This window comes from Tachypleus tridentatus, chromosome 8 (genome assembly GCF_004210375.1).
Source record: "Tachypleus tridentatus isolate NWPU-2018 chromosome 8, ASM421037v1, whole genome shotgun sequence".
Taxonomy (NCBI): Eukaryota; Metazoa; Arthropoda; class Merostomata; order Xiphosura; family Limulidae; genus Tachypleus; species Tachypleus tridentatus.
Genome location: NC_134832.1, coordinates 96550979 through 96576498, shown reverse-complemented (window position 1 = coordinate 96576498; position 25520 = coordinate 96550979). Strand labels below are relative to the sequence as shown.

The following is a 25520-nucleotide window of genomic DNA, read 5'->3' as shown; positions in this document are numbered from 1 at the left end:
AATTTATAAATACACATTCAATTAAATACTACATAAAGTAAACACACTTTAAAATTTCTAAATTACCTGTGTGCATGGGCAAATATACATCCTACTGCCACCAGCAAGAACCTAGTAACTTGGGAACTGTTCCATGGCGTGGGCAAGATTTCGCAAACCTCATCTGGTGGTTATTTGATTTTCCTTTGTACCATATTAGTCAGACAGTATTTGAAACGTTTTTATTAATATCTCATCATCAGAAAACGTTGCTATCATCTTCAAAAATAAGTACTTAAACTCAATCTAGTAGACTGTCTCTGATTCATGAGAAACATATAAGCTAGAACTGATGTCAAGATTGTGGTAAATTGATATATGAAAAAAAGTCTGGTCTTATTGTCTCGACAGAAATATAGTTGGGTGACAATAGGTTAGGCTATATAGAGGGTAACGTTATTCATGAATAGAAGCCAGAATATTATGGATAATAGTGTAATCTGAATAGTAACAAGGGTATATGGAAAGCTACGGATAATACTAGTCATGATGATTTTTGGTAACTATTAATGTATAATTATTAGCTATTATCCATTCATATCCTCATATCTGAAACTTTTTTATTATTGTGTATTACATGCCCATTGAAAGCATTAAGCACGTTAGAAGTTGTGTTAATTTTTTGTGTCTGGTGACCAGTAGAGACCACCATTTTTCAATATTATTGCCTCAAACGATAAGCGCATCTTTCATATCACAAAGCATTTCTAAGGTACAAGAGATCGATTCCTTTGTTTACATTCATTACCTCCTGAGATCAAATGATTATTCGCTCCCCTCCCTTTAATTATAATTGATTTATTATTCTCCAGATACTATTATAGAATAACCATGACAAAAATTAAAACAAGAAATAAGGCTTTTAATACAAAGTTACTTATATTTCTTGAAAAATAAAATACGGTGCTGTTATTGTAAAGCTGTAGTAATCAGTTATCAATGTCTCGATATCCTGCACAAAGAAAAAAACCAAATGTGTTATTTATTTTCTAACTTTTTTGTTTTGTTTGCTGTTGAAGTGCAAAACTACAAAATGGGTATTTAAAGTCGATTTTTAGCGTTATGAATCTCCATGCCAATTCATCTGAAGGCAATGTAGTTATTTGTTAGAACGCAAAATGAAAATTCTTTGATTTTATTACTTGATATGATAGTAATAACAAAAAAAATAGCGGCTTTTAGAAAAAACTGATAAATAAGTGATTAATGTTGTACATTTTTGCTATTATTCTGTTGCAACTTTTGAACGAGTCATGTAAACACAAATTGCTTCCATAACTCATTTATTGAACTGTATCAGACTTCAAACAATTAGAGAATGAAACGGGTAATCAGGTTATTCCATACAAACATATCTCTCTCATTTTCTGTGCAATCGGTCAATTGAAATAGATGCTGAAAACTATCATTTTCCTACAGTAAATGCCCCTAGTGACATAGCGGTATGTCTGCGGATTTACATCGCTAGAATCCTGGTTTCTATACCCGTGGTGGGCAGAGCACAAATAGCCCGATGTGTTGCTTTGTGCTTAACTTCAAACAAAAAACAGCAACAAAACGTACAGTAAATAGATTATGAAAACTCAGGGGAAATGGAATGCTTTGGACACGAAAACCTTAACGACAAAGCCTTTTGCATTGAAAGCTACGCTGCAAGGCAATTGTAAGGACGCAAGTCACCATGTGTTAAAGATGATTACGTGTTTACTTATGATATGAATGAACGATGATGACATCACTATCTCTATAACATAAAAAGGAAAAACATTCTGAACAAAATTTAAACAATTGTTTTCATAAATTTATTTTATGTTTAACAAAAACCATGATCAGCTGACATTGAACACGGTTTTTGTCTTGTTTGTCTTGTATTTTTACTTTTCTTTTACAAATTATGAAAAATCATATAGAATCATTGTCTATATGTTACTCATACTACTGGTATTTTATTTTTCAATAAGTTATCTTTATTCCAAATACTTTTGTGATTATTTTCTAATTTTGTACTATTTCTCAGCTTTTAACGCTGTTGTTATTATGGCAAGCTACTTGTAGTTACGCCTACATTGTAACTGTTTAGATTTATCTTCTGGTTGTTGGTAGGGTGACTGGTAGGATGTTATTGCTTAACATCGGGCTATGTTCGTAAACTAATTAGTTATGATATATCTGAGTTAACCTAATCAGTTATTTTTATCACCGGACTTCGCAAGGGGTTCTTTAGGTAATTGAATAAGTTTCAGTTTGATCAGCATGTGGTATATTAATTATTAAGAACTGTTAATTGAATGTTGCACGTTGTGCTTGTTAAAGACAGTATTTTAAAAAGTAACTCCTATTTGTTATTAGCACACTAGACTATCATATAGTTTATGTGTTAAATTTTTTCAAAGCTAATGGACGTCCCTACCTTTGAAGTGATAGATTAGAGGGAATGCAACTAGTTAACAACATCCGCCCCAAACCCTTGGGCTACTTTAATGGAATAGCGAGAATAGGTTGTCAATCTTGTAATGTATTTACGGACCCAAAGCGCATATTGCGTTTTGTTTTTGATAGAAATTATGCGCAAGCCATCCAATCCAATCTCATAAATTGGCATGTTACCTACTATAAATGTAATGTGTATTACTTGGAAGATTACTGTATTTTCGCCTTAAACCTTTGGTAGTTTTCTACACCTGAAATATAATCCTCATTTTTAAACATTTTTTGCAATGTTGATGACAATACAGTACATTATCAAAGCTCAGCAGATACTAAGTTAACGTAGAAGTTATGAAAGTAAAAAGCTAGCTTCAGTACTAGTGTTACATTATTTTACTTGTGTATCGCGCCTTAACAAAATAAAAATACAGCAAAATTTAAATTTCCCTTACAATTTCTGAAGGCTAGTTAAAATGTGGTTATCGTATTATCATATCTTTTAATCCTAATTTGTACTCTGATGCAACCAGTAAGCATATATAAATAAAAATTGAGGTTTATTACATGTATAGATGAATTATTTGTTAAGTGTGTATGTATATTTCTTATGTGCGTTTTTCTTATAGCAAAGTCTATCTGCTGTATTCATTGAGGGGGGATATAACCCCTGATTTTAACTTTGTAAAGGAGGGGACTATTTATTAAAAGATTCAAGGCCAATCAATGATTTCTCTAAAGTTGTCTAATTATTTTAAAGTTTTCTATAATAATTGTGACAAATAAAGGACAATTCTAATTTACTCAAAGTTCATTGTTTCTGTTAAAACATTGTATAACGTGTAAAACAAGCTGTTTTAGTAGGCAACGAGTTAGGTTAGAACTTTAAAATTTCAGATTTGTTTATCTCTAATAATTTCACTGATAACCACGAAAAAATGTAAAGTACAAGAAGGATAAAAACGTTAGAACTGTAAAGTTTTCAATTTGGATCAATTGAGAGATAACTGCAGCAAAACAGTTAAATGTATGTAAGAGTTTAATTGAGCTGAGCTCTGTAAAAGCTTAGTTATAGCTCTTAACAAAAATATACGGCCTGGCATGGCCAAGCGCGTAAGGCGTGCGACTCGTAATCCGAGGGTCGCGGGTTCGCGCCCGCGTCGCGCTAAACATGCTCGCCCTTCCAGCCGTGGGGGTTTATAATGTGACGGTCAATCCCACTATTCGTTGGTAAAAGAGTAGCCCAAGAGTTGGCGGTGGGTGGTGATGACTAGCTGCCTTCCCTCTAGTCTTACACTGTTAAATTAGGGACGGCTAGCACAGATAGCCCTCGAGTAGCTTTGTGCGAAATTCCAAAACAAACAAACAACCACACAAAAAATATATATAAACATATCTGAGATAAGAAATATGGTCTATAAGATGGGAGTTTTGTCTACCAGCAACACCCAGTAAAGTAGGGATAGGGTATTTGTTTTTTTTGAAAATCCTTACGTTTTCTAAGTGGACCAAATTCTAAGTCGGCTTACGTGTGCGTTTTAGCTCAGTTTAAAATAATTTTCCTACTTTTGCATTTATTTTAATAACAACGTTAACTGTGACCAACGCCAACTTCCAGCTAGTTTATCATTATGAGAGGAAATAAAAGTTTATATATGAGATTGTTTTAAGACATCGCTGACCACTTTATCGTAAAAAATTACTATTTACTTTTAACTGAAAAGATCTATCTTTTGTCATATTTCTAAATGACTTAATCTTTTATTTTATATTCCAAATGTACATTCTGCGAATATACCTACATCAATCTTATGTACAACCAGTGAAATCACGAAAAGCTACACATTGTAAACTGCGACACTTTCCTAATCAAAAAAGCGATATGTTTTATCACAAGACTTCAGAGTGGTTAATAACGCTCATACTGAAGTATCCTTAGCAAAACATTATCACGCCATGCTGGCTGTGAAATATGGACTTAATAGTTTCAAAGTAAAAATACGAATCCTAGGAAGATCGCGTTATATGAATGAACGTTAGAATTACTCTAAACGACAATTGCTTTGTTCACTCTCCATATTTTACTCTATTACACTGTACAAGCACGAGAAGTTTAAGAATGGATATCAGGTCATTGGACAATAGTCATGTCGGATGTGTTCCTATGCAACATATGCACTTTGATTCTAAGTGGTATTGTCACCCTTACTGGAACTTGGTGTTATTAGAATCAACTGGACTGAAAAGTAGTCCCAAGTATGCAAGCTAAGGAAGAATTTAAATTGTGCACGAACAGAAATCACTTGTAATTTTTATGGTGATTGTGTCAACTAGAGGATATTTTATGTTTGTCCTTGTCTAAATAAGCAACTAATGATGCAGGAATTACTCATCATATATTTTAATAGCATGTTGAAAATTTCTCTCCTGGCCACAACCATATTATAGCTGCTGTGAGTAAAAAGTTAATGAACTGGTATGAAGGCACTTTTTCTGCACTCGGAACGTAACCATCATCATACACGGGAATGCAGATTTCTAAGTCTTTTAAGGAACTATCTTGATAAAAACAAGTAATTGTTCCAGAAAGAAATAGAAGATACTGGAGCACCTAAAGAAATACATCAAGTTCTGCTTGTCAAGAGAATATTGTTTCATAATACCCGACGATAGCCTATCAACAAACATTTCGTTAACAGTTTTCTAAGCTTGTTAATATTTTTTTATCGCTCACTGTTTACTGACATCTACTTTTGCCTTAAGTAAAAGTTCATTATTCACAAGACATTGTAAGCGAAATAGGTAAGGTCGGCAATGGTCAATAGACGTGATATTGTGGATTGTCAGCTGGAATAGGCTATCACTAAAGTAATTTATACTTAAATGGTTTAAGTTGGAGCCAGCTGAAGAGCAAGAATTGAAAAGTTGTGAACTTTCTATAATATTATTTTCTGTTATATTCAAAATTAGGGTTTTCATATGTTTGTAAGTCCCACTTTTAATGACTGCAAAATAATTCTTTTAAATTTTATTACTTTAGTGGCAACCAGTAGTTTAAGACAATGTACTCATTAGATTGTTTGACCATAGGCATTTAAACATTTATATTTTAAGGATTCCACCCCTACTTTTATATGGGGCTTCAGAGTGGGCATTTTTAATAACTTATTGTAATTGGTGAAAATCTAGGAAATAGTCCTTTCTTTCTGTCTGTGTTTCCTGGATATCTTTGTCTTTAGCCCAGTCACAGTCTTTATACGTCCAACCTTGAGAAGTTCAGTTCTAGCGAAGATAGTGATGTGTCAAGTTTTAAATGAATGTTATAGTACGTTGTAGTCGTCTCCAGTTGTCTCTGTTTTTGTTGGGTATTTTTGCTTTTAACTCAATCACAGTATTGGTTCAGTTTTTATACAGTCAAGTTTAGGAAGTTCAATTCCAGTGAAGATAAGACATACATGGAGTTGTACTGTATTTGTGTACATGTCCAGTTGTCTGTTTTGGTCGCGAGTTTTAGTAGAATAGACGAATTACAAAATGGAGTAACTAAAGGAAGAACAATTGTAGAATTTTGCATTACGAACATTCACTTTATCGTGTGTTTTTATTAAACTTTAACGGTGTTAGCCATTCTAACAAACAGTCCAGCCACAATCTTCACCATTATACTTAATTAGTTAATGTCGGCTGGTTAATTATTATCTCTCCTGTTATCAGTGAAAGTAGCTTATATGTTGACAATAGAACGTTTCGATACAACATTATCACAAATACAACATGGCATTCTTCTTCTTTGTAGATATTTTGGGGTCTGGAAATTACCAGAGGCGGTCAGGAATTTATCGCATCAGCACATTACAATTTTGGTTAAAAACATTCAGTAATACATTCCTGAAATTGAAGTTTTATATACAGAACATGTCTGCTTTGCTAAGGCGCTAGACATCTGATTGAATATATCTACTGGTACTTTTTCATTAGGCTGACAGATTATACTGCTCGTTACTAATTTTTGTCATCTGTCAATACAGACACATAAAACACAATAGATTCTAAACTTGTTACCTTGCGAAAAAGGAAGCGGCTGCTGACGGCTTGGTTGTTTCCAAAACAGCTCTACAAGGAGAACTGTAGGACGTTCCCTGTACTCCTGACATAGGAGACAAGTCTGCCTGAGCGAGGGAGTGGGGAAAGGAATAGCTCGCTTGCATACCGACGTTAGAGTTTTCGGTGGTTCCACCAGTATCAGGAACTTCATAGAAATGATCAGTCAATATCTTGTCTCCATGTGTTGGGAAAGAGGGCGTACTGGCTGTTGCAGTCTGGAGAAATCCCTAATAATAAAGAGAAAGGTTGATAATAGTTCAGTATTTGTTACACTTCATACTCACTCACAATGTATACATCAAGAATTGAACTGATATTTTATTATTCAATAATCGCTCAAGAAACTCAATACTTAGTAAGGTCCGTCTAGTAAGAGTATTCGTATTTATGGCAAAGCTATTAAGACTATCTTCGGCCTTTCTTAATTTTGAATAACTGACCAGAGCAAAGGTTGCCAGATAGTACACTGCCACCCATCATCTGTATTAAGGGATTAGCTGTCACTCTTATGACGCACTCACAAATTCAGGTGCGAGGAATATAACGTGGTATCGCTCAGATTCAAACCTGGTTTACGAGTTTCAAAATCCAGAACTATACCATAGAGCCAATCCGTGCCCCCTTTCCCACCTCTCTAAGAAAACCATGAATAAAGAGCTTAAGAGGTAATATATTAATTTATTCATTCCGTTTCATGAGTTTACAGTTAATATCTCATTTATTGTTTCTTTCAAGTAAATCTTAATTTTATTAATAATAAATAGAGGGTGCTTATGATCGTTGTTGTTTGTTATTAGGCACAAACTACATAATGAACTACCTGTGCTCTGCGCACCACATGTATCAAAACACAGTTTATTGTGGTGTGAGTCCGCACACATATCACTGTTCCAGTGGGGGACTTCCACGATCTGTTCAAGTCTAACCTAGCATATAAAAACTGTATCATTAAATAAACAGCCTAATTGAATATTATTTACTTTCAGTGCACTAGTATGAACTAAGAAAGGTACACTTATTTAAATTACTTTTCAAAAATAATAGCAATAAGTTAATAGCTCATCTCTGATCGGAAGTTAATATTAATTAACATAATGTATCTCTGTTTCACCTGATTATTACAAAGACTGCATACCGGTGTTGAAACACCTTGAGGGTTTCTCTTTTGGGAAGTACAAAACCGCATGTTATCTTTGCTCTGCCTACTGCCAGTACTGGAGATTGCTTTTTAGCGTTATAAGTTCTCAGACTGTGATGAAGGAAGAAAACTAAATGATCATTTATTAGTTAATTTGCATAACATAATATTAAATGTAAGAAATAGTTCCTTTTAACTTATAACAGTCGCTATAGTGTAAAAACAAGGACAGTGCTAAGAGTTTGGTGAATCTTATGTTCGTAACATAACTCCAGCAATGTAGCGTTCTTCGGTACTTAAAACTACTTGTTATAACTTTTGCTTTTAAACATCCCTATAATAACTTATACTGCATATTACTCATGTTCTCAGAACATTCCAACAATAACTTATACTACATATAGCTTATGTTTTCAGAAAATCCTAACAAAAACTTATGATGCGTATAACGTTCCAACAATAACTTATACTACATATAGCTTATGTTTTCAGAAAATCCTAACAAAAACTTATGATGCGTATAACGTTTTAACAATAACTTATGCTGTATATAACTTATGTTTTCAGAACATCCCAACAATAACTTATGCTGTATATAACTTATGTTTTCAGAACATCCCAACAATAACTTATTCTGCATATAGCTTATGTTCTAATAGCATCTCAACAGTAACTTATACTACATATAACTTACGTTCTCATAACATCCCAATAATAACTTATACTGCATACAACTTATGTTCTCAGAGCATTCTAACAATAACTTATACTGCATATAACTTACGTTTTCAAAAAATCCAATCAACAACTTATGATGCATATAACATTCCAACAACAACTCATACTGGAAAAAGCTTATGTTTTCAGAACATTCCAACAATAACTTATGCTGCATATAACATTTTTTGTAGAAAATCCCAACAATAAGTTATGTTTTCGGAATATTCCGACAATACCGTATGTTGCATATAACTTATGCTTTCAGAATATCCCAACAATAACTTTTACTGCACATAACTTATGTGCTCAGAACATTCAAGCAATAACTTATATTGCATATAACTATGTTTTCAGAAAATCCTAACAACAACTTATGATGCATATAACATTCCAACACTAACTTATACTGCATATAACTTATGTTTTCAGAATATTCCAACAATAGCTTATGCTGCATGTAACATATTTTCAGAACATTCCAACAATAACTTATATTGAAGTAAGAAAAGATGTTTCATTTTATTTATTTGTTTGGAGTCGTTATGATATTACACAGAAAATCCACCTATTTACAATTATGTGAAGGGCGTATTATAGTTTCGTAACGTTAATTGTAATGTTAATGATTAAAATTGGAAACGAAAGTAAACAATATGAGTAATACGTAAGATTAAATTACTTAGGCTCATTCAAGCTCCTTCATTATGATAACATAAACTATCATTTGTCATTTTATAAGTCGTAAGCCTATTTTGGTCAACAGATGTTTCAATTAAAAATGAGTAAGAGGTACAAAATAATGGAAACAAAAATTTAGTCCACCTTGTCTTTGAATTCAATGTCCATGTAAATATCAACAGAATTATGATCGTGATTTAAATCAACATTTAATGGAAATACATTTATAGCTTAAATATTTTTTGGCTTGTTTATCTCATTTTTCTCAAAGTATATATCAATTTCAGATTTATTATCTAAAAAGTACTTCCACAAACCTACTATTATAACTGGTTCTCGATTAATTATAATTGTGAAATAATAGCCTTATAACGTGGTGTTACATAATGCTAAATGTATTTAGAGACATTACAGCCAATATTTATGCACAGGTACATATGAGTACAGTTATTCCATTTTCTGGACTATCTCATTTCTGAACATCTATAAAACACGCATTACGTTAAAAATATGGGTTCATGCTTATTTAGTATTAAGATAAATAAACAGTTAAATAACAGCTTTTGACTGCAAAATATATATAGTAACAGAGAAATACTTCCACGAGAACAATTTCACTTGTAGATATTAATCTGTTTTAGGGTTTCACAGCTGTAAAAATAGATAATATGTTTGAATTATGTTAATGGTAAACTGAGTTCCACATTCATTAGCCTAATGCTGATGTTTTAAGAGCCTAGAGGCAGGTTGAAAATAGAAAAGTAGAGAAGACAGTAGTGGTCTGAGACTGTGTTGATTGTTTTCCCTGAGTTCAAATTCCGCTTCGGGTGGAATGTTAATTTAAAAATAATAATAAAAACGAAAAGTTGGAATATTTTATCAAAACATTTTACAACTACAAAAATAACTAGATTATATAAAAAGAAACCCTATAAAGATATACTGTAGATATAAATAAGTTAAACAAGGTAAAGGGGAACACTTGACTTTTAATCCGAATATAAAATGAAACCAAGTTTCCTCCTGGATTTTTTCTTCTTTAACTTACCCACTTTTATATTACTTGTTTTTATTCTTATGAAATGTTTTTGTGGGGTGTTATATTGCAATAAATATCTGGATAACTCCATTATGATACAAATACCTAACAATCATTGTATTATTGAATCATAAAAATACCATTGTTTGTCAGCATCAGATGTAAATGCAGGTAGAACATGTTTCGAACTTCAGTATGTTAAAGTAGAAGTACACCCCGGGCCCGGCATGGTCAAGCGTGTTAAGGCATTCAACTCGAAATCCGAGGGTCGCGGGTTCGAATCCCGGTCGCACCAAGCATGCTTACCTTTTCAACCGTGGTAGCGTTATAATGTGACCGTCACTCCCACTATTCGCTGGTAAAAGAGTAGCCCAAGAGTTGGCAGTAAGTGGTGATGACTAGTTGCCTTCCCTCTACACTGCTAAATTAGGGACGGCTAGCGCAAATAGTCCTCGTATAGCTTTGCGCGAAATTCAAAACAAAACAGTACTCGTGCATAGGCGCTCACGGCTTGTAATAAAAAGCCTCAGTGTTGTACATTTTTCTGTTTACCATATATAAATTAAAGATAAAATATTTTAATCAATTAAGTTAATTATGTTCCGTTTTATTTTAACAATTATAAAAAGTATGGTCAAATTTTGTGAACTCTTTTCGTCCTCTTTTTTACTGTTTTTCACTTTATCTTATACACTACACGTCTGTACAAATCTTCGTATGTAACGAATATGTTTAAACTCTTAAAGTACAATAACAGTAGAAAAGAAAGTTAAAAAAAGAAATTCCATCACACCTACAGTAAAAGGCCCGGCATGGCCAGGTGATTAAGGCACTCGACTCGTAATCTGAGGGTCACGGGTTCAAATCCCTTCACACCAAATATGCTTGCCCTTTCAGCCGTGGGGACGTTATAATATGACAGCCAATTCCTTTATTCGTTGGTAAAAGTGTAGCCTAAGAGTTGTCGGTGGGTGGTGATGACTAGCTGCCTTCCATCTAGTCTTACACTGCCAAACTAGGGACGGCTAGCACATTATTAAATCAAAACTGAGATATGAGTGAAAACAGTACTTACAATATAATGTGCAATATACACGATGTGGTTCACACAATGGGCTCGTTTATTATTATTATTATGAAAATTATAAAATAAATATTATTTTGTTTCTTTGTCGCAGGTTTTCGCGCAAAATTATAAAAGACACTGTCTGCGAGTAACCGTCCATAAATTGAACTGGTAGACTAGAGAGACGACAGCTATTCCACATCACTCAATAAACCTCCAATCACTATGCAATCCTGTAAAAAGGTTTAGAAACCTGGAAATAAGTAAATACCGTTAGTATTTATACAAACGGCAGATATGAAACTACTCTTGCAAGATATTGCAACCTCAAAAGAACGTTACAATAGTTGAAAATTAGAAAGTAAACATGCTATAGTCCGAACAATGGGCATTTGGTTTATCAAATAAACATTTAAGATACAGAAAAAATAAAATATTAAAGTAGAAAATTTGCCCGTATGGTTGAAACGAGTTTGTTTGTTTTTGAATTTCGCACAAAGCTACTCGAGGGCTAGCCGTCCCTAATTTAATAGTGTAAGGCTAGAGAGAAGACAGCTAGTCATCACCACCCACCGCCAACTCTTGGGCTACTCTTTTACCAACGAATAGTGGGATTGACCGTAACATTATAATGCCCCCACGGCTGAAAGGGCAAGCATGTTTGGCGCGATGGGGATGCGAACCCGCACCCCTCAGATTACGAATCGCACGCCTTAACACGCTGGGCCATGCCGCGCCCAGTTGAAGAAAGAAAGCAACATCAAGAAGAAATGATCTTTCAAAGTAATTAAACAATCAGGCGTTCAATTCCCCTCGCTGGACTCAGCAGCTAGCCCAATGTGGCTTTGTTGTAAGGAAAAATACACACACACACAAGCCTATAGTTAGGTAACAGAATTTATAGGCATAAAACCAGTTAACTAAACAAAATATTCAAACATAAAAGGTTATTAGAAATTTCGCACAGAGTAAAGAATTTCTTAAATAATAGTGACACTAAATTTAATGTTGAAAATGAGAAAAATAATCCATTTAAGCGAAAACAATAACTTTCTTAAATGAAGATATAGCAGAGGTAAAGCTATTGCAGCACAAGAATAAAGCACTTGCAATTCTAGTGGATCTAAACAAGGCATAAAAGTACAAGGAATAAAAACGTTAAATTTCACAGTAATAAATTAAATATATGAAAATTTAGGCATAGAAAAGCAACAAACGTACAGTTAAAAGGACAGTAGCGACACCACTTGTAAACATGTAAAAACATCTATTAAAGTTTCTGTTTCCAAGTTTCTTTAATTCATGATCTACAAGACGAGTAACTTTTAACCAAAATCCGTCACAAACCTTTTATTCTTAATAAGTCGTCTGATATTTCGGCTCCAAAAACCGTTGCAAAATTACTATTACATTTTAGAGTTTGTAGAATATATGAAACGAAAATCAAATTATAGGAAGAAATAACACTAGCGTTGTCCATAATATCGTTTAAGTAAATGAAAATTATATCATAGTGTAGATGGAACAATAGTGTTACAAAGACATTACAAAAAAGGAAGTAATAAATCTTGTTTAAAACACAGTTGTTCAGTACGAAGATAAGTATTGTATTAAACAATGAAATGAAGGTGGCGTATTTCGTTCGCTCTTGAGTAAAAAGGTTTTTTTTATAACTTCATACCAAGGTTGTGTAAGAATCTACCCTACGTGTGACGTACTGAAGGTAATATAATAGCGCTAAAAAAGCCAACATTATAAAACATTATGCCAGTAGTTAAATTACGGATGTCAAGTAATTCATTGCAATATTAGTTCGCGGAAAATAATATTTCTATATTATTTTGCAGCGATATGAAAATCAAGAGTTTTCTGATTTTGTTAAAAATAATAAGAAACGGTCCATGTCTGATGTATGTGCTACCATTGAAGACATTAAACAAAGATATAAAGTAGGAATAAAAACCAGTGATTATGGGAATCATACCACGAACAAGGACATAAACGAGGAAAAAAACAGTTCTTATCATGAAATACATACTACAGACAAGGATATAAACTTGGTAGAAAGACAGGTATGAGACTCTAAAGTTTTATTTAAAGAAAATCCACTAACACAGGAGATCACCTAATTGAATTCAGTCGCTCGTACACAGAAATTATGTTTTATAGCTGTTGTTAATTACATAAAGGACTGGAAAAACAGCTAGCACGTTCGCTAGTTCCAAAACTTGGTTATAAATATATAAAACTGTTTTATAGAAAATAATGTTAATAATATAATCGGAAGGTTTTCAATATTTTATTTAAGGCACCATCATCAAATGCCTTGAATGAATTTAACAAACGTGAAAAGGTAAAATGAAAAAAAAACGGTTGTGTTAAGCTAAAAACATACTCGCCATTTCATCTGTGAGGGCATTATAAGTTACGATTAATCCCACTATCAGTTGCTAAAACAATAGCCCGAGAGTTGGCGTTGGTTGTTGATGACTAGCTGCCTTCCCTCTAGTCTTGCAGTGCTGAATTTGTAGCTTTGTGCGAAATTCAAAACAAAATACTAATAGTGTAAAATATTTTCACTCATAACTGCACTTTATGAAGTTTCCTCGTGAATTTATTTCAAGAACGCACTTACTAGTGATGAACGTACAGTTGAAAATACGTTTGAGATTTTCCATTCAGTGCAGAAATTTTATATGGAATATCGATGCTAAGTGATTATACGGTGATTTCTTTATCAAATATCAGTGATTTAAACAATCATTTTTTGTTTCTCAGTTAATGGCTGGTTTTGTTCAAAATTTACATTTCATGTTTCTTGTGGACCTTTATTACAACTGTTGAAGAGATTAGTATAGATTCTAAATTTGCGCTTGTTATTACAAAGATATTTCAGATTACCATAGAAAAAAACAGTAGCTAAAAGAAATAAAGGAATGATCTTATCTCTTAAACCAACAAAATTCAGTTTACCATCTTCTTCTCAGACTTAAAACTAATAGTTTAAATTCGCTTGATTCTTGTCTTACCTATAATTTATGTTTTAATGTTTTTCAATGTAATTAACAAAATATTTCTAAATTGTGAACCAGTTTTGTTACCGTAGTCAAATTACTAAATTGTTTGATTTTCATAAATGAAACCGGTAAATTTTACAGACAGTCCAGAGAGAAGAACTTGAGTATCACATTGAGACTATCACATTGTTGTCTGTTCTTATAAAATAGTGTCTTATTTTTTATCAAACCTTTGTCTTCGGGTTTTATAGAACACAGAAGTTTGAACACTTATGGTAGGTTAATGGGAATTCGAGGTAAATTATAGAAAAACATTTTAAATTGATACTGCAAAATTATCGACTAGACAAGACGTCATGTAAGGAAAATGTCAGGGCGAAACATTGAAATATGATGAGTGTCATGTAAGGAAGATGTCAGGGCGAAACACTGAAATATGGTGAGTCTGCCTAGATTACTAAGTTTGCGAATGTTGGGTAACAAAATACAATGCACAACAAAAGTATTTGGAAATGTAGAAAGTTAATTATTAGTATCATTCGCTTCATAGATCTCGAATGCAGGAGAATTTGAAAAAGTGATGTGTGTTGCTAAGTTGGCTTGAGAATTATTAAAAGAAGATATTTTTCCGTTGTACAAACATACCCCTATTTTATAATATCATAACATATCATAACAATATATAATATATTGATATCATAATATCATAATGTTTTTCTCTAAAGAGAAAAAAAGAAATTTCGATTAATTTTTTGCATAACTAGGAACACTTATTTGACCCCCAGTGAGACAGGGGTAAGTTTAAGGACTTAAAATACGAAAGTGTGGAGTTCTGTTCACCACAATGAGCACAGCAGACAGACCAATGTGATTTTGCTTTGTAGCAAATGAAACTTATTTAGTCTTAATTTTGCTACATATATGAAGTAGTCAGTGATAGACATACAATATTGCTAGATACTTTTAACATTTTAATATTGAAAGTTTTAGTTCGTAAAAGATGCTTATTAATATAATTGATCATTTATTTACTACAATATATTTGTTTCCGGTAGGGGACGACAATTTTCCATATGTTTCAATATACTATAAGAAAGAACAGATGGTAATTTGCACTACAAAAGTCACAATGCAATACATAACAATTCCATATTATTTTTAAAAAATGCTCAAAGTTTAGTAATTGTTATATTTCTACAATATGTATATGTTTCAGAAAATATAATCTGGGAGAATATCAAAGATTTATTCTATACAAAATAATTAAGGAACAATTGGAAGTTTTAACATTTTTTGTAAGGTCAATGCAAGACCACTAATGTAAAGCAATGTTAGTAATTTATTAGTTCGTTTTATGCAAACCTGCTATTTATAATGTAACCTGAAATATTAATATGGAATACAGCCACTACGAACAGTAGAAACAGCCTGAAACCTATGTTGTATGTTTAAAATCAAAGTGTTCATAAGGTCTTATGGACGTCCTTGACTTGTTCTCTAAATAGCTGTTTCCTGGTCATAGAATCATGTGCATCTCTAGAAGAGAATCTATAAAGATTAGATGAACATGAAAACTAGTGATCTAATCCAATCAGTTCCACCAATATCCTCGTCTTTATGAAATGTGATTATGATGATGGAGACAGTTTTTTTTTCAGCACATTTTAGTTGAAATCATAATGAGTTGTCGTTGTTTGAACTTCTAGACGAACAAATATTCTCGTTGAGGCTTCTTGATACTGTAAAGTTGAACACTTTCTATTATTTGGTACATGGTCGTTTGTTTAATGCTTAAGATCAGTGCCAGTCTTCCTTCTGCTCTGAAGGCTACATAAACGGAGATATTAAATATCAGTATAATTAAATGTAGGTGTTCTGCCTCTTTATTTTCTACTTCCAAATTTATCTTCTCGGTCTCACGATCTGGTGGTGTATTTGACAGTGTTTTGAGGCCATTTCAAATCTTCAGCAGTTCGTCAGAGAGTCAAACGAACATCACATAAAGTTTCTATGGGAACTCTCTGCTCTACTAAGAAATATCTACGCTTTTTGGGTCTTGGAATGACAACTAAACTTAATATATAGTGATAAACATTTTTTTATCAAGCTTTGTTTATGGAGTATTATTAAATTGATTTCTTATGGCATATACTGGTACCATATGCAAACACCTTGCTAGCTTCTTTCTGTATAATAATAAATTGCATGGGGTACCGTGACATTTAGTTAATACCCTAAATTTGATCAATATGTTCATTCGAGCAAAACTCTCATAACATGCTTTTAGTCTAAGTATATGGTACTTATAGAGAATGATAAGTATTCTCGTCCTGGCTCATTCAGTTTTTAATAAGGATCATGAAACATTACCATAGTGTGGACATTTACATTCTGTAATGGCACGGAAGAATTAGTCTCGTGAAATGAAAAGAGTTGCAAAATATTCTATCGTCCTAACACATTTGCACAGTACTGTTCATTTTCGTGTTGGTATTATATACATGCATTATATTATAGTATCATGTCGAATAAATTGATTTGAAGTGAACATAATACTTCCCTTTGGTACTTTTATAGAAAAAGAAACTCCCCAAAAGTGATCTCTTTAGTAGCGGTCTTAGTAAAATGGCAAGACACGGTGGCATTCAGTGGAAAAAAAATCCTTGTGGCTACTTACCAAACCTGAGGTCACTATAGTGCTAGATACACCCATTGTATCAAAACCAAAACATTTCTGCCAATAATTCATTAAGGTAATTATCTTATGCTTGTTAACAAACGCAATGCAGTTTTTCTTATGAAATAGCAAATAGAATGATAGTATATAGTTGTGAACGTCCTACTAGACAATCATATTACATCTACATCCTGATACAACAGATTGGGTTGATTGCACATTTTATATTAGTTTATCGTTATTTTAGGAAAATTACCGTTGAATGTTTTAATGGGTATTTTGTAGTTATTATTTATAACAAATTTTTACATTCGATACACGTTTCTTGCTGCTCAATCATAATGGTTTATATGAATTGGAAAAGCTTGTCTAGTATTTTCAGGGAGTTTGTTTTCAGCTTTGAAACCTATATGTAAACTTGCTTTGTTTTCATCTAACTATTAGCCAACTATGTTGTGCTAATATTTACAATTTAGTTTTATTACATTTAAACATGTTTAAGTTTTTATGTTTACTTTTGTTTAATATTTTGTAGAAGTAAATCCAGTTTTCTTTTATTTTTGTTCCTCAATGTTTTTGTTCTTTTGTTTATTTATCAGTAAAGCTTGTTTTTGTTTTATTTTGTACTTGAGTTTCGCTTTGTTATGAATACACCATACATTATATTGAATGATCTTGAATCATCATCTGATTAATACATTTATACTCTATCGGACGACCATGGATCTTGAAATCAGATCTGCATTGTATTTTACGTTTGTATAAAGCTCTGTCATAAAGCTGTCATATTCAAAGCACACCTCTCCTCTTTTATGCTTCTATAATCTACCTAGTGCACAAGAACAACAGGTTTTTCGGTATCTGTTTCGTCAGTCTATATAGAAGTCAGAAGCTAACATCACTTCTATTTCTTCATGTGAACTACCATGAATACACATTTCATTTTCCAGCTGCTTGAGATATGCGACAGTTTATCATGTGACATGTTATATTAGCAACTTGCGTATACATGATCTGTCTTCCACTTTAAACAGAGACCTTTATTCATTATGTTGCATACTCTCGCTTGAGATACTTTGATGATTTTATCTAGTGCCTCTTGTATTCATAAATTATCACATCTTGCAAGATGCCACATTTTATTTACCACAACTGAGAACAACTTGTAGAAAGTCACGTTAAGAATGCTCTTAGTAGCCAAAGTGTGTCTATAATTCTATTTTTTCAAAATAATTAACTAACCAAAATGGATACCCCTGTCTTGGAAATTTGAAATTTCCGATCTGGACATATTTTTATGACCTGAACGAATGAATACCTTTTGTCGGAAAGGGCTGTTACACATCACTCCTATAATCGATAGATTTTCGCTGGCAATATGCAATATATGTAACGCTAAATAATATTAAAAGGTATTTTGACATGTGCCACTTCAGCACGACTTCATGTCGGGTGTGATTGTCACATAACTCAGAGTAAAATGATAACCTATTTAATGCACAGATAGAGAAAAAGGAATTATTAATTCAGACCTAACTGTTCTCCTGAGAATGACTATGTGGCACAATTAATATATGTAGAGGTTATTTGAATCTGAGCATTTTATTTCATTTATTTTATGTTTTATTAAATTATTATAGTAATTGGCTCACTCTTGTATTGAATAGGCTGTTACCAACTTAACCATTAAGCAGCACGAAGATTTCGTAAATCATTATGCCACACGATTTGTTGCTTTACATATTCATAGGAGTTGCAATATAATGTACTGAACTTACTTGTCTGGCTGAAAGACACATACAAGTTATGAAGTATATATCCGCAAGTCTGTAAGACCAGAGCAAATTAGTTCAGTTAATTATTCACTATATGTTTTTATGGTAAAATGTTAAATAGAGCAGTTTGTTTGTAGTTAAGTCAAAGATACACAATGGGTTTGCTGTTCTATGCCCACTAAGTGTATAGATACCTGTTTTTTTTAGCATTATAAACCTTCAAATTTACCACTGCGTCACAGGAGGGGGTAAGAGAGCATGATGTTCTCTAGTATTAATGAACACTTTATAGTAAAGTGGATGTAATATTTATAGGGCTCTCCTGAATGTGGTTAGGCCATAGTCTCCAAAATAACATTTGAATTCGTTGAAAGCCACATATTTTGAAACATTTGAGCATAAATGAGAGCAGATAGGAAATGTGGCTACACAACAGAAATACGTTTATAGTAATACAATGAAGAAGAAATACCTTGTGAGAGAAGAAAATAACTGGCTGTCGTACATGCCTAAAGAATATCTACAACATTGCCTAGATGACATTTCAGTATCTCAAACCAACAAATTCAATTATCATGTGATGACTAAAAACATATAGAACTTGTGAATGTGCTGTGATCATATGTCACAGACAAACCTATGATAAACAGGTGACAAAGCATTGGGCAACAGAAATAATAAATCAAATAATACTAATAATGATTCTGCTATTGAAGACCTGCTCAAGAAATGAAAATATTGCAAGTTGTTTCCTGACAAGGTATGAAGAGATAAAGTTGATATAGACGACACCTGACCCCTTTCCTTACGATTGGTACAGAGGAAACAGGGCCCGGTATGGCCAAGCGTGTTAAGGCGTGCGACTCGTCATCTGAGGGTCGTGGATTCGCATCCCCGTCGCGCCAAACATGCTTGCCCTTCAGCCGTGGGGGCGTTATAATGTGATGGTAAATTCCACTATTCGTTGGTAAAAGAGTAACCTAAGAGTTGGCGGTGGGTGGTGATGACTAGCTGTCTTCCCTCTAGTCTTACACTGCTAAATTGGGGACGGCTAGCACAGATAGCCCTCGAGCAGCTTTGTATGAAATTAAAAAAAACAAACAAACAAACAAAGAGAGGAAACATTGTTCTATATTCCACTATAATTAGGATTATTCATGGTAGCAGTTAAGTAAGTTTATAATAATAACTTCTTGAAACAAACGGTTAATAAACGGAAAGAGTTCGTGACCCTTTACTGAGGTTATCGTGTGGAGTTTCACAACGAAATAAATGTATCATTGCAGATCCACCTATTTACTTAAGACATAAGCGATTATTCTGATAGTATTTTCAGAAGTGGCAAAAATCTAATGAAATAAATGTTTGCACCAATAAAACATCTAGACAGCTTAGAATAAAAATATTTACTATTGAGTTAATATTGTGGATTGTGTCACAGTGTTAAGTTTATTCACGTCAAGTTAGGAAATCTTTACTTATTAGTTGTGTCATTACAAAGGCCAAATGTACTATACAGTTTTACATGTATCACTTTGTATATTAGGTACATCTGCAATGGAGAGCAATGTCGCACTAATTAAAGGGAGTACTGCAAAACCTACTTGTTATTAGCAATAGTTTTTATGTTTTGCATAGATGGAAATTTTAAGAAATTATATTCACGAATTGGTAAGGACGAAAACATGGTACCAGAGAACATAAGTCGCTGAGTGAAATCATAAAGAAAGACTATAAAGCACATATTACAGAAGTGTATTATAAAAGTTCAGTGACTGTGAACCAAGAGTAGAATACTCTACAGAAGTGTGTAGTAGGACCACTACTTGAACCTTTATCATCCACGACTGTGAACAGAATCTGGGTTGAACAAATTAAATAGTTTTATGTATAATTGTTGAAAGTTTTTTTTTTAATTTACAAAGCTTTGAATCTCCTGTTTCTTTAATACTTAGTTTGAAATGAATTTTATAAAAACAAACTAATTACACAAAACTATACGATTGGCTGAACAAATGTCGTACGATAAATGTTAGACTGACACACATACATCATGGAACAATTTCTAGCAATCTATTATTTACCAATCTGTAATGACAAGTATTGGATGTGGTGAAAGCTCGAACTACTATACCATATTATCCTCAGGTATGATTGAAAGCAACATACAAATAGTGTTTTTCGATAAGTTAGTTGTGCAAAACTGCATACTGTGAATTGCTTGTACCTTATTCAAGATTTTGGTCTCCTCACCTATCAACTGTATGGATTATCACCACTAATACTCCTAGCATGTGTTATAGAAAGACATTGTTACTTCATGATGCCTATATAGAGTTGAATGTCAACTTGTTTGTCACTTGTATTGTTACTTCATGATGCCTACATAGAGTTGAACGTCAACTTGTTTGTCACTTGTGTGTAGCATTTTATTTCTGGTATATTTAATGGAAGACAAGTGAGGTTTAATCAACTTTTCGGACTTTAATGAATTTAATAAAGCTGCCAGTTGTGATGGTTGTGAACAACACAGCCACGTGAATCTTGAAGTTGAGCAACTGAAAGAAGAAAGTTGTGCTAGATCCGGTGCTGATACTGACAAGTAGCTCCAACAACTAGCTTTGAATACTGTCTCAACCAAACCAGTGGTAAAGCCAAGTAAAACCTTGATAAGGAAAAGACATTTAACCATACAACCGGATCATATATATATTAACAATTTCACCAATATAATTTCATGAAGTAACTAAAGGTTGTCGAAGAAAAGAAGTTTATCACACCAGTTAGTGCTGATTTTACTATGTTGATTCAACTGTTCCACCATCAGTGACGTAACTACTACGTCACTAACCATCCACCTGTCCCAGATCATTGTTTACCCACCATCACCATCAACGAAATATCAGAAGCAACCAAAATTTAAGTGCACTAAACTTTCATTGAGTCAAATGTTCAAGTCATCACTGAATAGCCAAACAGTTCTGACAGTCCTAAATCACTAGACTGGTATTTCTTGCACAGGGGAAAAGACTGATAGAGGAAGGTCATGAATACAAACATCACATGAAGACAGCAACTGAATTGTTTGTTAACAACATTACGGATAGAATCCTGTTCAAGATTATTTGATGATATAATTTCGGCTATGTTACTTTGAATAAGCCTCCCAGTGGTACCCGATAGAGATTGGGTTTCGATGGCAGTAGAGAGCAAGAGCACAGATTGATCTTTGTGTAGCTTTGTGCTTAATATAAAATAACAGCAACTACTATGAACAAATGTAAGCTGCCTAGTTTTCTCTAAATATATATATATTTAAGTAAAACATTGCTCTCTATTAAATATATTTTTAAGGTGACACTAATTTGTACGATGACATTGTTTGTTTTTAAATTTAATGAAGAGCTGCACGAGGGCTATCTGCGCTAGCCGTCCCTAATTTAGTAGTTTAACGATAGAAGGAAGGCAGCTAGGAATAATCACGACTCGTAATTTGAAGGTCGAGGGTTTGAATCCTCGTCACGCCAATCAAGAGCGCCTTTTCAGCCGTGATAGAATTGTAATGTGAATGTCAATCCCATTAATCGTTAATAAAAGAATAGCTTAAGCGTTGGTGGTAGGTGGTGATGACTAGCTGCCTTTCCTCTAGTCTTACACTGCTAAATTAGGAACGGTTGGTGCAGATATCCCTCGTGTAGCTTTGCGTGAAATTATAAAAACAAACCAACGAAAAACAATCTTGTATTTTTCAGTTGCAACAGCACGTGAACGTGAATTATATTACGTATAGTTGCCAATATATTCCGTCAATGTAAAGTTACAGTTGAAGCAGCAACTTCCCAACGTTAACTAAAATCGTGATCGGAATCCAAGTCCAGGTCTCAGTCATGAAACGTTGACGATGTGGTGGAAATCCTATCTAATATTGAATCTGACCTAAAGCACTCCATACACTGTGTAAACCGATTTTTTAATATACACTCACGTCAACCATTTCTTCACAGTCAGTACTGATATAGTACTGACTAGGTACCACTATCATTACCAACAACAAAGCTGTTAACATACTTCTAAATAGTTCATATTCTGCAATAAAATAAAAATACACTACCTTTAGTAACCCTAAAAATCTACATGTCTTAAACTTGAATAAAATATGATACCACTTCTAATGTTTAACCTGAGCTCCCGTGAAATGTATAGTATATAAGCATTACGAACGAGAACCACTATAGAAGTTGCATTACAAATTCGCATTGTAACCGCAAAATGATTTGTTCACAAACTATATACAAATCGAAATGTGTGAATATTCTGCTGTCTTGGTATGCGTCGGAAAATGAAAAAAAAAAAAAAAAAGCAAGAATGTTAACCGATAATGCTTTTAAACGTAATATTAATATTTTAATGATAATTCTGTTCTCATGATGATAAATATTAATACTATTTAACGTTCAACAAATATTCAATGTTAGATTTATACAAGTGTTCAACTTAAGTTTAATATAACAGTATTATTCAGCTTATATTGTTTTAGTATTAAAGAAAGTAACTTTCAGAAGCAACACTTATAGTTAGTTTACTTACATAACTGTTTACAAATTATTTGTTGCGTGGTTCAGTTGTTCTGAATTGATGTAACTTTACACGAACCTTCTGTATTTTTCTCGTTGCTTTAAGAGAGTATTGTTATGTAAAAGTGTCTCATAGTTAATAGAAAGTTTCAGTCTTCAGCTGGACAATATATGTATATATAGTGGATTGAGTTAGCGCAAATTAACTTAAGTAAGTGAAAGTAAAAAAGTAAAGTTAGGCTGCGTGATTGTCAGTTTAGCCGTAATGAAGTAAAAGAGAATAATTTATCTTGTAAAAGAGGGTCTAACGTAACTGAGCTCATGTGTGTGAACTTTGACTGAAAAGAGATAATTATTTAAATCTCTTTATATAATTGTCATAACCAATAATGTAAGACCTATACATACGTATGACTTGTTTTGAATACATTACTTTAAAACAAGTGGATTGTGTGCCGTTTGTTTATTGTTGAAATTTATCGTCGACAAATTACAGACACTTACTGTAAAGAATACAGCCCTATAAAAACCTGACAATCAATACAGAGAATCTCATACCTTCTAATGACATCACCACTTTATTTTTTGTGTAAGCTTGTTCTCGCCTTCTTTTACTGTTTTTTTTTTTAAATCTTGTTTCCACACAGTTACTCATTTATTGTATTATCTCGTAATTAGTACAATTTTATATATGCTTTTTGAATGATGGAATTTTATCATAATATTTAATACATTAATATAGTTAATATTCTTTTAGCAATTACTTTTTACATTTTCATTTAAAAATTTCACTGGATTTGTATACTTTTCTTTTATATAATGTGTCTTCTCTGAAAGTGATTCTGTATTTAAAATGTCTGCGTACTTACAACACTAAAATATGTGGTTTAATTCTCCGCGGTGGACGCAACAGATGGCCCCAAATGGTCTTGCTCTCAGAGAAACAAGCAAAATATAATGTTTCTGTATGATCTCTCTGTTTGTTTTTAATTTCGCGCAAAGCTACACGACAGCTATCTGCATTAGCCATTCCTAATTTAGCAGTGTAAGCTAGAAGAGAGGAGGTAGCTAGTCATCACCACCCACCGTCAACTCTTGGGCTACTCTTTTACCAAAGAATAGTGGGATTGGCCGTCACATTATAATGTCCCCATGGCTAAAATGGCGAGCATGTTTCGTGTAACGTTGATTCGAACCTGCGAACCTCAGATTACGAGTCGAGTGTCTTAACCATCTGACCGTGCCATGGCGCTTTAGCTTTTTATCATGCCATCAAAAATATGGAGGTTGATAAGGTTGAGGGAATTAGTATTATGGGTTGGATATTTCTAGCTGGTTTGAACTTGGTGTATTAGTAAGAGGAAGATGTGTTATGGACATGTTATTGACTGATATGCTCTGCATAATGTATATTGAGGTAATTCTGTAGAATGTACCAATAATACCTTTTTTTAGCATGATAATGACTCATACCATATCACACATCACGTGGTGTTAGGCTATAGTTTCAAGGAAATATTTTCTTTAATCTGCCTTCGCCAGCACAGACGTCACCTAAATCCAATTTAACCGATCTGACTGGTATGCTTACGAAGGATGGAAAACTTTAGAAATCTCACCACTCGTCACAGTAAGTTAAAAAAAAACAAGTGGCAGTCGACGTCACTAGATTTATAGCGACGACTGAGTGGCAATGGTTAAAGTATTCTTAGTAAAATAGTTTTTCTTTTACATGTAAACAAATCCATAAGAGATTACCCTTTAAAGTAATAACATACATTACAAAGATTCTGACTAAGAAAACGAATAAACAATAAGACCCGTATGTAATACATTGTTTAGCTACTATTTTTAAATACGTCTTCTACATAACTGTCAGGTATGACAGTAACAAAAATAGGGTAAGCCCCTTAAACATCGCCCTTTCTTGGTCAAGAGGTTGGAAACTACAGGTTTGTATGTATGAATTCAGTTATTTCAACAGACCAGCTGTCTTTTTGAGTGTTCTGTTTCAAACCGAAGCAGTAGTTGCTTCTCAGGCAAGTAAACCAAATGTTATACTAACAAACACTGAAGCCTTGACTTACATAATCCCAACTGTCACAAAACTGCAATACTGATGTGGTTTATGAATGGAATGGTTAAACGAAACCCGGATGAGAAATCTCAAAATAAAATAAACCAACATATCATACATTAAAAACAAAGAAACTTGGAAGTAGACATTGATGGGGTAATACGTTTCTTGAACTTGATACGATAAATGTAT

The 25520-nt window shown here is 33.1% G+C and overlaps 1 protein-coding gene across 1 annotated transcript in view; it reads right to left on the bottom strand.

Annotated features, from left to right (window-relative positions):
• The window catches only part of LOC143222997 (uncharacterized), a 305937-nt gene that overhangs the window by 168909 nt on the left and 111508 nt on the right, over positions 1-25520 (bottom strand). The window contains exon 3 of the mRNA XM_076450333.1: positions 6526-6794. Coding sequence (XP_076306448.1) covers positions 6526-6794 — 269 coding nt within the window. The remainder of the gene's footprint in view (positions 1-6525; positions 6795-25520) is intronic.